The sequence below is a fragment of the Prosopis cineraria genome, unplaced genomic scaffold (genome assembly GCF_029017545.1).
Source record: "Prosopis cineraria cultivar Desert tree isolate PC_DT_omini unplaced genomic scaffold, ASM2901754v1 PC13, whole genome shotgun sequence".
Classification (NCBI taxonomy): Eukaryota; Viridiplantae; Streptophyta; class Magnoliopsida; order Fabales; family Fabaceae; genus Prosopis; species Prosopis cineraria.
Window position 1 is genome coordinate 524,735 of NW_026555344.1, and position 17,877 is coordinate 542,611.

Here is a 17,877-nt window from a genome sequence, read left to right on the forward strand (position 1 = left end):
ACCAACTCTTGAATCTGGCCCACTTTTGAATCTGTCTTCATTTAATAATTCTGCCATCATCAATTCATTATGAACTTTCTTTCTTTCTTTTTCTTTCTCTTTTCTCTACTAATAAAAACAACGTGAAACAAAAGTTCACAACAACCAGCATTAATTAAAAATTATAAATATTATTAGCCATTTTCGTAACGTGTATAGACACGTTCCTAATTCAAACTATCGTCAATAAAATTGAATTTAAAAAATGCGGTGCACGTATTAAGATAGACGCTTGAAGTGAAATACTCTACAGGGTAAAATAATTCAAGTGACACATACTGAGAAAACATTTTCACCACGTGTTAGAAGGCCACAAATTTATACACTCCAAAGTGTGCCGAGTTTTTTTTATTCATTTTTTTTTGGTAGGAGTATTTTTATTCATTGATGATAGACATTTCAGGGGATCTCATCATTATTGGTTGATCCAAAAAAGGCACAATGCTCATAGCTCCAAGGTAAACGTGTAGAGTTGGGTGTCATCTTAAAAAGGGGAAGTCGGGAGTTGCCGAACGAAACGAAAGTTTGAAGAAATCAAATGTAGAGCCCTTCATGAGGTTACATCCCTGTAGGTATTGGGCCTCTCCTTGCATGTCACTAAACTAATCTTGGAAATGTCAAGCTCAAGCCCAACCCAATCGTATTCTCCATCTAAATTGGACACGGGATTCAATTTCGTTGAAGTTGAGGGCCGATTTCATTCTCGCCACGTGTTACCACGAACTCCCCAATCTAAATTCATAGTAACTTCATAATTAATTAATCGTATAATATCAGAAGAAGTGTTACTACTTTATTAGAGCGAAGTTGAAGTTGAACTTCTCGTATGTCTTTGGTGGTCTATATTCCTAAAATTTTGGTTCGCGTCTGAGGAGGCAGGGCGCTCTCCTGCCGCCATTTTGCGGTTTTTGTTTTTTTTAAAAGTAAAATTATTGTTTTTTTTATTCTATCACTTAGTATCCTATAAAATTTAACAACTCTCTTGACTAATTAAACCAAACACCCTTCAATTTTTAAGTAAAAGTAATGATTTGATATGATCTTAACTTAATTGAAATTTATTTTTAAAATTTTAATTCTGTGATGAAACTCAGTTGGTATAATTTTGATTTGGTTAGCTCAAACTTAATCTTTGTAATTTTATCCATATATAAAATACTAGTCTTAAAAAATAACTTCTTGAAAAGTTGGATTGGATTGAGTTTTGAAATTTTAGTGATATATATATATACATAGATATATTGTTCATAGTGAACAACAAATTCTAGGTGTGTCAGATATACTGAGTGTCAATTGATAATAAAAAAAGTCCCAAGCTCCCTTACCATAATTCATTTGGATATAAAAAAATATAAGGCTTTGGTAGAATAAGTGTTTGATTTTATTGAAATACGAGAAATTACAAATCTAAACTAAAAAATTAACTGATAACCTAAAGGCTAAAAAGTATAAAATGCGAGTCTTTGTTTGAGTGTTGATTATTTTCTTCTGTATCTTTGTCTTCTATTTATAGTATCAGAGTGATGTTAGTCTCTCCCTTAAGATCTAGCATGTTTTGCCGAAGAATTAAGGATTTCGCAAAATTTATGGCATAGTCTTTATTCCATACTCTCTATTTTGATAATTAACCAATTTTACTAAGATACTTGCGTGTAAGGTCCGTAGATTTCGGCATTACGTAAGATCGTGTCTTTTTGTGCCAACGGTTCAATGTTTGTAGCTAATGAAATTTTGGCATGTTTATTCTATCGTGGCCTCTTATTGAGTTTCGGGGCCAGTCCTTCAAGTTATTTAACCTAACTAACCTTATAATATATTTGAGCAACGTTTTACACATACACTTATAATATATTCGAGCAACATTTCACACACACACACTTTTATTTTTATTGGTCACTAGATATTTTGAAATTGTGTTACGTGAATACACACACACATTTTTATTTTTATTTTGGATTTTTTTTAACCATACAATCATATTAGTTGATTATACCGATTAATTTATTGTCAAGCTTCTTAAAAAGTCCTATTTCAATTTAGTCATCCAATAAGTATTTTAATTATACTATTAAATTTTATCAATATTTAAAAATTATTAAAAAACATTTTTCTTCAAAAAATCATAGCAATTTTATGATTAAACACTTCTTACCTACATTGTTTTATCCAAAAATTTAAGATTTCATATTCCATGACTACTACAAAGTCTCTGACAACCATTCGTCTATTATAAGTTGAATGGTTGTTATTATGTTAAATGAGACACTCATTAAGTGATTAACTTAATCATTCACTGAATCTAAATCTCTTATGGTCCATGTAATTTTTATATATAATTATATCGGTCTTGATAATAAACCTGCCAAGTTCCAAATTAATTAAAATGTCGCAAAGTAAGGCGAAAGATGGAGTGTGGAGATGATCGCATGAATCTTTTGTCGGTCTTCCAGTGTTTAAATAAAAGATTTGTTATGCGAGGGAGAAAAAAAAAAACCATAATTTCAAGCTTTCAAAATTATACTGTTTTACATAGGGAAAAGATATCCTTCTTGTTAACAAATGTATACCCCGAAGTTACGTTACCAACACAACTACTTATTACATTTGAACACTATTAAAAGTTCAAATTTTGGATAAATTCTCCTAGAATAGTAGTGCCTTTTGTTTTCATCAACAAGAATTAAACTTAGAACCGTATAATTTACGGGAAATCGAATTCATTGAATTCGATCAATCCCACTGTTATCGGTAGAGTCTAGAGAAGAATATTTTGATGCAAGGAGGTTAAGAGGCCAATTAAGAGTGCGTGCCCGCGTCATTAGAATTTTAAGAAACTAAAATTACAAAGAAGCATCAATGGAAACACCGCCTCACAAGTCACAAGGCCATAAAACAGATACACGTAATGACGGAAAAGTCGGTGAGCATATTAAAAAACTGTATGTCCTGTTAACGTATGCAACAAGATTCTTCCCTTGACTTCCTTGGTCTTTCCTAAACATATGCCATCGCACCAGGGGCGGTCCCACGTTTGTTTGAGTGGGGCCCTTTGCCCCTTTCAATTTTGCGATGCCTAAGCTAAATATGAACTGGCTTTTAATTTGCATCCCCTAAGGGGGAGAGATAACAGTTAGGTAGGTCTAAACGAGGATTGGGATATAGAGTTTGTCAAAACGAACAAGTATTGTTCAATCTAAAACTATAAAATTTGGAGCAGTAAGTAATGAGAGAGGATTGAGATTTTATATTAATTTATGTATTATGGATGATTTTTTTATTAGAATTTTTATTTTAAACTGTTTAATTCTCATGTTTTTGGCGGAATGTTTTATTTTATTTTTTTAAATTTCTTTCTAGATTTTTACTAAAATATTTTATAAATTTTTAAAAAATTTTAATTTTTATATATTCAATTCAAATCAAGTTGGTATGTGTCATAGATGTCTTATTATTATTTAAATAAATGGTTGGGATGTGAATCTTACATGTAGAAAACCTAGTTTTATATATCTTTCTATTAATTGCTTTCAATATGTAGGGCAAATTAAATTTTATTGTTGGTAGATTACTCTTTTTAGCCCTATTTATAAATCACTTTTAATATGTTTAACCAAAATTAAAGAAAACCTTAAATTTTATTAATTTTTTTTAAAATTTAATAAGTTTTTATCTTTACCCTTAATGAATATTCTTAAATTTTATTACTGATATTTTTATTCAAAATATTAAAAATTAGCAAGTGCCATATGAATAAGATTAATTTTTTTATTCTCTCTAGCCTGTAAATAAGATTTAAGGAATATATAGGTCCACCCGGATATTACTTGCCCCTCAAATCTCAATCTGAAGGGTTACTCAAATTAAAAATATTTTTCCCCACTTTTGACCTGTATATATTTTTGCGTAGGCGTGTGTGTCTACGTCCTACTAAATCACAACTGTATTTTCACTTGATTAATCAATTATACAATACATAATTGACTGAAATTGAAATTTCAGTAGAGACTTGGCCAGAAAATTCTTGCCCATGCGATAAGTAAGAAATTAAAATTCCGAGAAATTTAAGAACAGTCTCTCAGAAAGCTCGAACGAGTACTCCTAGGAAAGCAGGGTCAACGCCCGTTACCTGCTTACTAGTCTCGCAAAGACCGAGTAAACCAAATCCGTGTCTTTGATTTGCACCTTCTTCATGGTCCCTTTCTCACGTTTCTCTGCCCGAAATCCCATTATATATATATCCTCCTTCCTCTTCCTTTATTTTCATCACCAAATCTCTCTTTCAGTTTCTACTACCAAATCTCTCTTTCAGTTTCTACTACCATTTTCTTGCCAGGCTTCACCAAAAATGAACCCAATTAAGACACGTTCTCTGGAGGTCACCGTCATATCCGGCCACAACCTCTGTATCGGTCAAAATCCGGTGACGGAGGACATGCATGTCGTGGTCCGGACGGAGTCATTAAACTGTTGGACCACGACAATGGCGAAGCAAGGAGGTGATGGCTCAGGTTCAGGGTACTGTGCTATATGGAACGACAAGTTGATGGTAGAGGCGCCATTACATGCAAAGTCTATTACGTTCGAAGTTGAGTGTAAAACGTCGAAAGGTGTAGTTCGATCCATTGGGCTGGCGAGAATAGCGATTTCGGACGTTGTACCAAAGGAAGAGGGATGTTCGTCGGAGGTGTTGAGTTACAGGTTGAGGAACTGGGAGGGACGGAGAAGTGGGGTCATCAGTTTCTCAGTGAAGACGAAGAAGTATGAAGATGACGGTTCAATGTGGTCTAGGTCTGGGGGCTTCCACCATCACATGGATGTTCAAAATAATGGACTCGTTTTGGGGATTCCCGTTTGGTGGAATCATCTTCGCTTACATGTTTGAGAAATTCAACACACGCACGCACGCTCTATGGTTGATTAATATGAAGTTACCGTTGATAGTATTCAAAAAAAAAAAAAAGTACAAATCATATTATTTCTTAAGATATTACTTGCTTTCATTATTTTTGTTTACAATATATAAGAATAATGATGGAGAAAACAGACCTGCACTCTTTGAAGGTCTTGCGTTTTATATTACTTATGAAAAATCTTATCCATGTATAATTTAAATTTTGAAAACCATATCACTGTACAAGCATATTAACACCGACTAATTAACAGCCCTTTTATATTTGATCCAGTGTCAAACTTGGCTTCTCACCAATCTGGATTAGTCTTTTCTGTTCAGTTGCAATTCCATCCCTCTAAACCTCCACTATATCGAGTCCCTTTTTTATTTTTCTTGGCGTGTGGTCAGGTTACAACGTATCGATACTAAAACCTTTTCTCGGAATATGTTTTCAGCCAGGAAAAATACTTTTCATGTAATTTTACTTGGTTTTTTTATATTCATTAATTGGAAAAAAACATGTGCTTATATATGTAAATTGGGGAATTTTCAATGAACCTGACCTGGCCCTTCAATCTCATATAATATGAGTTGATATTTTCATAATAATTAGGTAAATATTGGAATTCTATGCCAAACAAATAAACTATTTTTTTATTAAAATGATTTAGAATAGTTGAGTCCAGATGCTTAAAAAAATAATTAAATTATATATGTGTGTAATGTGTATATATAATTTCACATAATACTCCAGTTTTTCCTGCTGACCTGCTCAATAACTAAGCCTCAGCTTCTTCTTTCCCTTTGTCTCCGATGTTTTCCATTAATTTCTTCGTAATTTTAGGCAGGCTATTATTCCCTTGCTAACTAATTTTTGCCTCTCTTTCATGAAAATAAATATTATTCTTTTATATTTCATATATGTTTTTATGTTTCAGGTATTTTGTTAATTTTACAAGACATTCTTCAATATACTGAATAGATTACCCTCACCTTTAGTTAGTTATTTTGTAGCTTCGTTAATCGTAATTTGGTTTCATTACTTTATATATACATTTAATTAAACTTTTCAATCGCTCTTAAACTATCCAATCAATCTTTCCCAAATATACTAAACACTCCCCTGCTCAAATTTGGATTTTTCTTCAATTTCTAGATAGTTTGTATTAAATATAGATGTTTTGAATTTAATATTTTAAAAGTATATTTGAGAAATTAAAAATAAATAAATAAATAAATAAAATATATATATATATATAAATTGAAGTCATTAAAATTGGACATGAATTGACGTTTTGAGCTTAACAATAAATATCAAAGAAGTCTAAAACATGAAGCAAAGAGAAAGATATGGTGAAAAGAGAGGGAAATCTTGAAATAGAAATATACTTCCAAATTGAAACTATCAGAGTAAAAATAAGATGGAACCAACTAAAAATACTGACACGAAAATCCAGTGATATAAATCGGGACATTGTTTGAGGACATGGCAGTGATGGAATGAGTTTAGTTCTTGTATCAAGAAAGAATTTAATTTCAAATTTAAGACATTTTATGAAAAGTCCCATCTTTCAATATGTAAAGCATTTTATGGAATTTTAAGGATAATAATATTTTTTTTAATTGAAATGCTCCTAGGAGTATACTAACACTATTTGCATCAAATTATTGGCATTAAAGAAGAGTAAAATTGAAATCTTAACTACCTAAATATTTGTCTTGATGAGTGTGCGATAGGTAAAACACATCTTTTACGTATTTGAAATGGACAGAGTATAAAACAAAAACGAAAAAGAAAAACAACAAAAAGATGTGGACCAATATAAGATTAGAGAAGTCATAATTGTAATGGAATCTATCTTTTAATATGTGTCCTTTCCTCCCTAAACAAAAAAGGATTCGTTAGTCCGTATCAACACATGAGAAACTCGCCCCGCTGTTTGTTTAAATTAGACACATAAACTCCACAATAAGGCCTCAACTTTAGAGATATAAACTGAGATAAAAGTACACTCTCCTACCTTAACCATTATATTAAATTTTTTTTAGAATCATACTTATTATTACATATTAAAATCATCCGCCAGTATGATGCTGGTGACAGCATGCACAAAAAAAAAAAAAAAAAGAAGCACATGATCTAACGTGAAAATGCCTCCTTTTCTCCAATTCAAACTTGCGAATGGTTTCCAGAATGAACGTTGAACTTGCAGAGAGGGCAGTTAGCATTGATGTGCAACCACTTGTCGATGCAGTCCGTGTGAAAATGGTGGCTGCATGGAAGTTCTCTTAGTTCAGCCCCATCCTCATAGGGACACAGGCAGATGCAGCACTCCTGTCATCCATCACAATCATTCATGCCAGAAATCCTCGTATAGGATATGAGGTCTAATATGATACAATACCTTATGATGCTCATGATGGACAGAAGGACAATTGCCATAAAAAACAGACGCACTGAGAGAACACTTTGGTATCTCAGAGTCATTATTTTAGATAACAACATACCAAACAGAAGCATCTAGAATACTATCTGTATCCAAGATACCAGAGTTCAGATCACGACATGCTGAAAGGTTCTAAAAACAAATGACAACGGACAAATCGGGGATAAAACTGTATGATGACTCATGATTGTTTTAGATATGGTTTTACAACTTCAGAAGATTTGGTTGTCAGTTATGTTGGTTTTAGGACCTTGGGTATCAAGAAATGTACAAAATTCTTGTGTTTGGTTTATTTGTATGCAAGATATCTAGTCTCATCTAATATACCAACAAGTATCAGATGACATAGCTCAAGATGATGTCAGTATCACCATTAAAACCCTGGAAATTTCACACCTTAATTTTGCCACAGTTTTTTTTTTCCACCTAATTGATTAAAAGTGAAGTAATGAAGGGCATTTTTGTAAGAAAGTAATTAATGCAGAAGACAATTTTTAAAAGTTTTCTACAAAAAGGACCAAAGCAGACCACTTAACCGGGTCCTAATAAAAGGACTGAAGGGAGAATCCTAAATCTTGAGCTGCAACGCAATAACTAGAGACTAGAGCATTCAGAGAACATTTAGCAAAAAACTGTTTTTGTGTTTGTGTTTTCAAGCATGATTATTAGAGCAGATCATATCCTCCCCACTCGCAATTGATCAAGAAAAAATGGAAGCTTACTGCGTCTTCCGTGGAAAGAACATGTTCCGCAGGTGTATCGCTGTCACATTCGGTCATTATTCCTTTACAAGATGAAGCTTGGGCATCATCACCATCAACATCAAGCTTATGTCCATCTGCCCTTCTGAACTTGTATTTCGGCAACTGATTGATTTCTTCCTTGGTTGCCCCTTCCTGCTTCCGAAGTGAAAAAAAATTATCAGAACAGACAATGCATAGAACCTTGAATTTGTGAAGCAGCGCCCCTGGTTCAGGATAAATTGAGCGTGATATGAATGCCAGTGCATAAATTTTTAAAATATTACTGATTATCGACTAAACTAATTCCAATGAAATCTTCTAAAATCCAGTATGAGAAATAAATTTCATACCGAAATAGCCACTTTGATAAACCAAAGAGAAAATATTAGTGGATTGTTTGTTAATCACAGGGAAAGAAGTAGCTCCTCATTATCTTAAAAAATTACAATATAAGCAAGATAAAGAAGGTAAAAAGCTTATTCACCTTATCTGCCACCACTGACAAAAATGCAAGTATGCATGGCAGACAGCAGCAAACAGCAATACCAACAAGGCATGCCACAACCACGCAGATCAAAACAATTACAATGTCGATAGCAAGGAAGGTGATACAAAGCCTGAAAACCACAACCATGCAATCTAGATTGAGAACAGAAAAGGGAAGAAGGCGAAAAGAAATCACATACCATGTTAAGACACAAGACTAATCCATTCCTATTGGATAGTTGCAATTAATTTTTTAATCACTAGACTTCTTTCACTACTCTCACACACTCCTATTCTTATCCTAAAATTGACACCAAACTTATCAGACTGCTTGTCTAGGAATTGTAGTTTATTTGGCATCATTATTTTATGCCCTAGATTGCTCACTACAAGTCTGGAAGTTTTGGAACAGCAAGTATCACTTCTAAGAACCTAATTAAACAACCCAACTAACCAGTAAAGCTGAGGGGCATCTTGGGTCAAGTTCTGGCCACCAGTAGTAATCCAATAAAATCCAAGAAGCCACCAGATGAATGAAAACATAGTATTTGCAGAATCCATGCGCTTTCTGATGCTGCAACGAAAGCATCATTTACATATTTGAAAAAGGTGACACAGTAAAGGTTCAGTACACATTTCAAAATACACTTTGTTTTTTTCCGTGATGATTAATTATCTCATATCTGATACTGTAGGCTAAATCAAATTCAAGCATTGTCAACCCTAGATTTGTTTTTTTATTCACACGATTCAAATCTAAAATCCTACTTTATTGGCATCAAGTGATTTCTACTCGATCCAATATCCAACACTCAATTATAGTAAGCTAATAATAACAAGATTCAAATTTTCAAATTAAATCGTTTACAAGTTATACATTCTCGGTAGCATATAAAGATATAACAGGAGTTCAATTTCCCACTTTATTGTCACAATATCCAACAGTTATGCAATAGTGTACCTGTATCCTTCCTGATCCTGTTCGTCGGCAGAATCATTTGCATCGCCAATATCACTCCCAGAACTAGAATTAAAATCTACACCTCTTTCCCAAGAAATTCCATTTTGATACTGGCCTTCGGACGCTGAACGTGCTTGCGTTTGCATGTATCTTCGGTACTTAAGAGTCACACGCACACAGTGAAATGCACCTTGAAGCAAGTACCCGCCAATCCACACCCTCAAAGGCACCGAAGGCTTCTCCTCAACGCTCAGCCCCAAAACGACAATCCCGCTAGCCACAAATGCCAAGTTCCAAACGACATCCAGTATCACCACCGGCTTCGAGAACACCCAGTTACTTTGACGTGCCTCCAGCTGCTCCGCCGCGTTCTCCCGCACCCGCACCGACGGCTCCCTGAGCATCATCCGCCGCCCGCTGGCATGCCGGAAGAACCGCGCCGCGCTTCGTAGTGGCCCCGACGTCCGTCGGAGCAATTGATCGGAGACGGAGTAACGAAGAAGGGGTGAGGGGTCTACGGCGGAATCTGGCAGAGCTGAAGGCAACGAGGTTGTACTTAACATTATGTAAATTCAACCGGAAGAGATATATGGCTTCTATTATATTCAGAAATTCAAAACTCGAATTGATTCGAGATTAAAGAAATATGGGACGACTATAATCAAATTGAATAAACGAAACAGAGATTGATGCGAAACGCGAAAGTGAAGGTGATGGAGGATTCTGAACTTGGGATTGAATTCAAGGATCTGGGAAAATGAAATGGAATCGAATCTTTGGAAAAATCGGTGCTTGTTTGTAATTTCGTTTTCAAATTTAAACTTTGAATTGGTTTACGAAGGCATCTATCAATGCAAAGGTACAAACAAACACAAGGGGGTTTCAGGGGCGCGGGTGGCTTTGTACGAAAAAACGGTAAGAAAATGGAAAACAGTAGCAGATGCCTCTAGTACCACCGTTAAATTCGTTACTTTTTTAATTAAACTAAATTTCTATAAAAAAAAAAACAAATCATATTCGGGTGAGCTCCTGGGTTTAACTAAATTCTTGATTCCTTTCCATCTATTCATAAACCTTTCCGTTTCGCTCTGCTTCAATATCTCTGATTTGTTGTGTCCTAGAACTGAGCCATTCCTAGTTTGAATTTCCTTCTTTTGCTCATTTGTTATTGATACAGAAATCTAGTCTGATACTCCTGTAGGGAGAAAACAGCTTTCAGCTTTGCCTCCATTCCAAATATTTGCCTTCGGTTTCAGGCACGCATATTTTTTCTGCCCCAAAGTTTTTCAAAATATATTTCGATCATTTAGATCTTCTCATGGTCCTGCGGTTCAACGAAGAAATGGCACTTTTTTGGGGTTATCATGATGATAAATTAACGGCAATAATCGATACCGTCCATTAATATACTTGCTTATAATTATATTATATCAACATCAATTATGAAATTTGTATTTATAAGAATCTGCACGATAAGTTTTAAATATTAAATTAAAAACATATGCTCAAGAAACCTAGTTTTATTTGGTTTTAATTTTAATTCTTTTGTCATTAAATTTTAGATATTGAAGTTTGGTAGAAACGACACGCTTATTCTGCATAATTATTTGATTTTATAACATGAAAACAGGAAAATATTTTTTTTATTGCTTTTAGTTTTAATATTATTTTTTCTTTAATTTACTTTGGGATAACACATTTGTAGGTTCTCATAGTCTGCTTCAATTGTTAATGGATAAAGTAGCAAATTTAGTCATATATTATTTTTTAAGAAATAAGTTATCAGATGGTGCAAAATAAATCACGAACTTTAAAAAATGAAGCATTCAATAGCTTGTCGTTAACTTCAACTGACAGATATTATGTGAGACTCACAATGACACATAGCATGACACGAGCACAACACATCAACATGGTGTAAGTGCAAATTTAAATATGAATTATTTTTCAAGAAGCATTAGGTAGTTTTTACTAGAAAAAAAACAAACCATCCAATACCTTTCCATCAATTTTGACCAAACACTGTTTATTTTTATACTTAAAAAACCTACAAAGCATTAATCTCTTCAATCTTCTAACCTTCATTTTCAATATCAGCTCAAGAAGAAGATGTTTAAAAAGTTCTTATCTAAAAACATTCACAAGGACGATACCAATGAAGTAGAAGCTTAATTTTGCTACACATTTTACTGTGCATGAAGCTTAATTGTAGCTTAATTTAGACACAAATGATTTCTTATACTTTGTTAGTGTCGTCTTCGTGAATGTCTTCATATAAGAACTCTTTGAACCTCTTATTCTCGAGTTGAAATTGAGAATGAAAGCAAGAAGATTGAAGCGATTAATGGTTTGTGGACCTTATAAGTATGAAAATAAATAGTGTTTGATCAAAATTGAGGAAAATGTGTTGGATGATCCTTTTTTTTTTATAGTAGAAGCTACCAAATGCTCCTTAAAAAAATAAGTCATGGCTAAATTTACATCTTTATCATATTGACGTGGCGTGCCCATGTCATGCTACGTGTTATTGTGAGTTTCACATAATGTCCGTTAGCTAAAGTTAACGACAGGCTACTGGATACTTCATTTTTTAAAGTTTATAATTTATTTTGTATTATTTAATAGTTTAGGCTATCAGTTGTTTTTTAAAAAATAGTATGAGACCAAATTTGCACTTTCATTCATTTTTAATAAGACCCATATAATTTTATTTGTTGAGATCAAGCCCATTCTTTTTTGAGATTAAGCCCGTTAATCCTTCTGTCATTAATTGTGTTTAAATTCACTGACACTGTTAAATCATGACACGGTGGAGGACGATTTGGACTAAAATTTTTGCCGCACAAGACTTCAAGCTTGAAAGGCTTGTTTAGATACCCTCTAAAATCAATTATAGGCTTCAGGATAATAGTTTTGAAAAAAAAAATTATCTAAACACCTCTAATTTTCTCAAGTTTTATTTGGTTTTCAAAATTTTCTTTTATAAAAGCTAACCAAATACTTTCAATTTTTTCAAACTTCATCTGATTTGAAACTCCATTTTGTATAAGTTATATTTTTCTCAGTAAATCAATTTTACAAAATCTTATCCAAACATAATCACATTTTGTCAGTTAAATTTGTTTTGCAATCACTTTTCTCCTATTGAAATCCAAACACACCCAAACTCGTTTTGGCTTCGTGCCTAAAGTTGCTCAACTTCAATTCAGTTTTATTGGAGGAGACGTTTGCACTGGGGTTTCTTTAGTAAAAATTAATGTTTTAGTTCCTATAATTTTGACTCAATTATTGAACTTTGACTTGTTGAAACTCAATCCTAAACTTTAACTTGGTGTAACTCAATTTCTATAGTTTTAATCATTTAAAATACTAATCCCTATATTTTAAAAAATAAAATTAGACATAATAAATTTTTATAATTTTTTATCAAATTAAAAGTTTTAGTAATTTAAAATTAATCCCTAAATGTAAACATAATTTTAATTTTTAGAATTTTAATTTTAAGATATAAGGACAAATATTTGTAAATGGTTAAAATTATAAAAATTAAGTCATAGTGAGTCAAAATTTAGAGATTGAATTACAAATAAATCAAAATTTTAAAGATTGAGTTATAACAAGTCAAAGTTCAAAAATTAAGTTACAATTAAGTCAAAACTATAAGGATCAAATAATTAATTTTTTTCTTTCTTTATCATCGTGCTGGGTTTTCTTCTTTGTTCTTCTCTGTTTTTGCTGCGTTCAGTTTTGTTTCATTGATTCCTTAAGTGTTCTTCGTCGTTATTCCCTGATTTTTCTTGGGTGTTCTTTTTTGAGTTTAGTTCTGTTTTGTTAATTGCCTTCATTGTTCTTCTTCTTCGCTCTTCACCATCATTCTTTGCTGGATTGATCGCCTGTGAGCCACCATCATTCTTTGCTGGATTGATCGCCTGTGAGCTGATCACATATATGATAGCGCGGATGCTTCTTGTCAAAGATATCAACTCAAGTTAATTTATGTTATTAAGTTCACAAGTATTTCTTCATGTTTTTGATGACGGCTTTACATTTTCCCTTAGCTTTTCCAGTTTGTATGAACTATTACATTTTTTTAGTTATTTATGTCTCTTATTTGAAAATAAGTTTCTCTATTCAGGTTTCAGTATTTTTTATTTTATTTAAATGGATCCCCATCATGAGGTAGAAATGGGGAGTGGTGATGAAGTAGAAAGAGAGAGTGATAATGAAAGTTTGGAGGTAGAGGAGGATAGTGATGAGGTAGAGTTGAATGAAGATGTATTGCATCAATTTGTTAACGATGATGTAGTTGAGGAAGTAGTAGAAGGCAGAGGGAGTGCTTCTACTATAGTAGGATTTCAATATATAGGAGCAGAGATTGTTGTAGCTGATGAGTTACCTAATGAGAACATGCCAAATATGCTTTCTGACTTAGAGGATGATGATCTCTATGAAGAGTATGCAGGTGATGATGAGCAGGATAAGCCAATAACAAAATATGAGAAATACAACTCTGCTCAAAAGTGCAAGGAGTTTAAATTTAAGTTGGGAATGTAGTGTACATCAATCAAGCAATTTCGAGAGGCTCATAAAGAGTATTGTTTGTTGCATGGGTATGATGTTACATTTTATAAAAAAATGAGAGGGAGAGATGTTGAGTTGAGTGCAAGGAAAAGTGTGGCTGGTTGATACTTGCAAATAGAGTTGGAGACTCAATGACCTTTTTGATGAAAATACTTGGACCAAAGCACACTTCTGGAGTAACATTTAATGTGAGATTAGCTACATTATAATAGATCAAGTCTGACAGATCAATCTAAATTTGCTCGAAAAAATTTAAGCCTAAGCTTAACAAATAATAATTTTTTGATATTTAAATCTATTTGGGCTAGTCTGAAAAGGCTCAAAAAAATTTGACTTTGACCCAAATACACGAATAAAAAAATTATATTTTAAAAAATATATAAAAGATAATAAATATTAATTGATTCTTTAAGTTTTAGGTCTTTTTATATTAAAATATCATATATTTGAGTTCATTATTATAGATATTTTTTAAAAAATTTAAAAATATTTGTATTTTCATTTTATTATTTTAAATATATAAGATATTTTAAAATAATATTTAAAATATATTTTAATATTAATTTTTAGATTTTAAGACCCACATATTTTCTTTAAAAAAATTGAATCCTATACATCATTTAAGTATCCAAAAAATATAAAATAAAATAATTAATTTTTTCAAGTAAAAAATTTAATTAAAAATAATTTTAAAAATAAAATTTTGGTATTCAACCCACCGGAAGGAATTTGGGTTGGGTTTGTCCATTCGAGCTTTTCAGGGTGTTGGACATGTTTAGGTTTGGGCTTTTTCATGTTGAACCTGAATAAGTCTAGCCAGCACGAATTCCTAATTCTATCTTAAATAAGATTGTAAATCAAGTAAAGTTGAATAAGAATTTGAAATTAGCGGATGTGATTTTTGTAATAAGACATACTCCCTCAATTCAAAAATATAAGGTATTTTTTGAAGAGTTGAATGTTCAAAAATATAAGGCATTTTAAGTCTTTTGAGGTGTAATCATTACCTTTTTTCAAAAGTGCCCCTATTAATAATGATTTTATATTTATTGTAGAGTGTTTAATAGGAATAAATATAGAAAGATAGGGTTAGTTGAAAAGTAGATAACTACTTTATTGAGAGTGAGATTTGGTTAAAAATGTCTTACATTTTTAAATGGAGGGAGTAATTATATTGTACAACCTTCAACTAACAAGGCATTTTGGGCAAGAAAAATTGCAAAGAAAATGATTGAGGGAGATCACAAAGAAAATACAACAAATTAATAAACTTTTTTTTTAAGTCAAAGAGAGTATCCTTAATTCTACATTTGCTCTTGTCATTGAGCATTATTATATGGATCGTCCACATGTGTTTAAAAGGTTAGATGTATGCTTAGAACTAGTTACATTATAAAACAATAGCATCCTACAACAGTAAAACATTACCTAAATCCCATATTGTCATTATCAAAAAACCATTTACAATAGCCATAATAAAGATTAAAGAACATAGCCTTCAAGCTATCATTCACATTTCTTTTCAACATTTCAACCCTTTCTCCATCTTCTCATTCTCTTTTCATTAATATGTTCTTTCTCATGCTTAGGAACTAGACCATCCAGCCAGCCAAAATACTTGCAACACCATGACTCTTACAAAATGTTCAGAACCAATTTAGAACAAAATACAAAAACAAGTAGCTAATATGAGCTACTTAAAGCATATTGCAAGGAGTTAATGTGGGCTATTTTGTCCTTGAAGATAATGGTGAGAAGAGAGGGTGATGGGTTGAATGACTCTCAAATTCATAAATGTATGTCAAGGCTTGCAATAGTGTTGGAAAATAGGCAAAGTAGGCCTATATTAGCTTGGCCTTTAAGTTTGGTTTTTCAAAAAATACCCCATTTCTTGAGGCTTAACCCTTATTTAAAGGACTCATGATTAGGCTTATAAACTCATTTTTAAATGAATTAAAATATTATAAAATTCAAGATAAATCAAATAAAAATAAAAAATCTAAATCAAAAAAATTCCAAAAAATAAATAAGAGATTTAAAATCTAAATTACCCTAGAATAAGGTTTTGATGCTTAAAACCCAATTACTCAAGTACAATAACTATTTGGTTCGTCTATTAAGAAAAGGGCAATATTACAATTATTCACTAATTCTAAATAAATGATTAGGCACGTATGATTATGGGTATTATTTAAAATGAAAGAACAAAGAGAACTCATAATGCACAAGCTACTCTAAATTTTTCCCTTAACATTCACTTTACAAGGCAAATCCTTTAGCATCTAATAAATGCATTGTACATATGTTTCAAATAGTGTAAACATCTATCAATCTTTCCAATTGCAATAAACCCTAATAATGATGAGATAGGAAAAATTGTAAGTTAGTGGAGTAAGTGAGTAAGAAGCATACTCAAGAAGTAGTAGTGAGAGGCAATGGTAGTGTGGGACTCCAAGCTCGTCGAATCTAAGTTCATCTTCATGAAATTAAAAATGATAAAAAATAATTGTAGAGTATCCTTTGCTTTTGCTAATCTAACTCTTAATGATGTTCTTATTATTCTTATAGCCATAAAGAAGCTCATTAGTATTTATAAACTTATTGATGACAATATAGTTGATGTTCTGTTCACTAATCATGGTTGTATTACAAAGGATCAAATGACGGGACAGGTACTAATCTAAGGGAAGCCACAATAAGGCATGTATCCAATAGAGGAGTATCTACCTCCACCTAAGTCTCATTCTCTTCATGAACTAGTGGCTTGCTTAGCTAATTTTCTTGATTGGCATATAAAGCTTGGTCAACCAAGTGATATAGTATTAAATAAAGTCTTGAAAGCTTGTAATGAAAAACCTATTAATAGTAAGCATGTTTTATATGAAGCTTGTTAGTTAAGCAAATCCAAATAACTACCTTTTCTTCTTTCTGATTCACATGCCTTTGTCCTTCTTGAATTATTTCACACTAATCTATAGGGTCCAATTCCTGTTCAATCAATTTATAGGTGGTACTTTAATATTAAATTTGTGGATGATTTTAGTCGCTTTACTTGGTTATATCCACTTAAGCATAAAGGAGAAGCAAGCCAAACTTTTAATCATTTTAAAGCATTGGTTGAAAATTAGTTTAATGCGAAGACAAAAAATATTCAGAGTGGTATGGGAATTGAATATAAGCCAATTACTGCAGTGGCTTAGACACATGGTATTAGTATGTGATATACTTGTCCATATACATCCTAACAAAATGGGAGAGCAGAATGTAAACATTGTCATGTTGTTGAGGTAGGATTAACATTGCTTGCACAGGCTTATATGCCTCTTACTTACTAGGTTAAAGCTTTTCAAATGGCTATTTTTCTAATTAATTGTATGCCCACTCCTATTTTGAAGAATCATACCCCTCTATTTTGGTTATTTAAAACAGAGCTTGAATATAAAACGTTTCAACCTTTTGGCTGTGCTTGTTACCTATGTCTTAGACCTTATAACACTCATAAAATTCAGTATCATAGCCAGAAGTGTGTTTTTGTTAGTTATGCTGATCAATAAAATTTAAGCTCAACCGGTCAGATTTATATCTCATGACATGTGGTTTTTTATTCTTCTCTTTTTCCCTTTGTCTTAGGTTTTTTACATCATCGTCAACTTGAGGTAGTTGTTGAGACAAGTGTACCTTTAATGATTTCAACAATTGATTCTTCTATATTACTAAAAAATTGGTTTG

The 17,877-nt window shown here is 32.2% G+C and overlaps 2 protein-coding genes across 4 annotated transcripts; one reads left to right on the forward strand and one right to left on the reverse strand.

Annotated features, from left to right (window-relative positions):
• The first annotated feature begins 4,323 nt into the window (after positions 1-4,323).
• Positions 4,324-5,024, forward strand: LOC129290224 (uncharacterized). The gene has a single exon (XM_054926942.1). The coding sequence runs from the start codon at positions 4,385-4,387 to the stop codon at positions 4,919-4,921; it is 537 nt and encodes a 178-aa protein (XP_054782917.1). The 5' UTR covers positions 4,324-4,384; the 3' UTR covers positions 4,922-5,024.
• Positions 5,025-6,753: 1,729 nt separating this feature from the next.
• Positions 6,754-10,788, reverse strand: LOC129290288 (E3 ubiquitin-protein ligase At1g63170-like). Of its 3 annotated transcripts, none has more exons than XM_054927018.1 (5): positions 9,568-10,766; positions 9,061-9,180; positions 8,605-8,737; positions 8,100-8,276; positions 6,754-7,265 (listed from the first exon to the last, which is right to left on the reverse strand). In XM_054927018.1, the coding sequence occupies exons 1-5, from the start codon at positions 10,128-10,130 to the stop codon at positions 7,101-7,103; spliced, it is 1,158 nt and encodes a 385-aa protein (XP_054782993.1). In that variant the 5' UTR covers positions 10,131-10,766; the 3' UTR covers positions 6,754-7,100. The 3 variants fall into 3 exon arrangements, with proteins under 3 accessions (XP_054782993.1, XP_054782994.1, XP_054782995.1); XM_054927019.1 differs by having other exon boundaries at positions 8,100-8,273; positions 9,568-10,753; XM_054927020.1 differs by lacking the exon at positions 9,061-9,180 and having other exon boundaries at positions 9,568-10,788.
• Positions 10,789-17,877: the final 7,089 nt, after the last annotated feature.

What these genes read in the sequence shown, in the direction of transcription:
- LOC129290288 (XM_054927018.1), bottom strand. Translation starts at nt 10,130, where the DNA reads ATGTTAAGTACAACCTCGTTGCCTTCAGCTCTGCCAGATTCCGCCGTA. An exon ending in TGTCAGTGGTGGCAGATAAG is followed by an intron (nt 8,277 to 8,604) that starts GTGAATAAGCTT and finishes TCACTTCGGAAG; the next exon opens with CAGGAAGGGGCAACCAAGGA. An exon ending in TTCTTTCCACGGAAGACGCA is followed by an intron (nt 7,266 to 8,099) that starts GTAAGCTTCCAT and finishes GATGGATGACAG; the next exon opens with GAGTGCTGCATCTGCCTGTG.
- LOC129290224 (XM_054926942.1), top strand. Translation starts at nt 4,385, where the DNA reads ATGAACCCAATTAAGACACGTTCTCTGGAGGTCACCGTCATATCCGGC.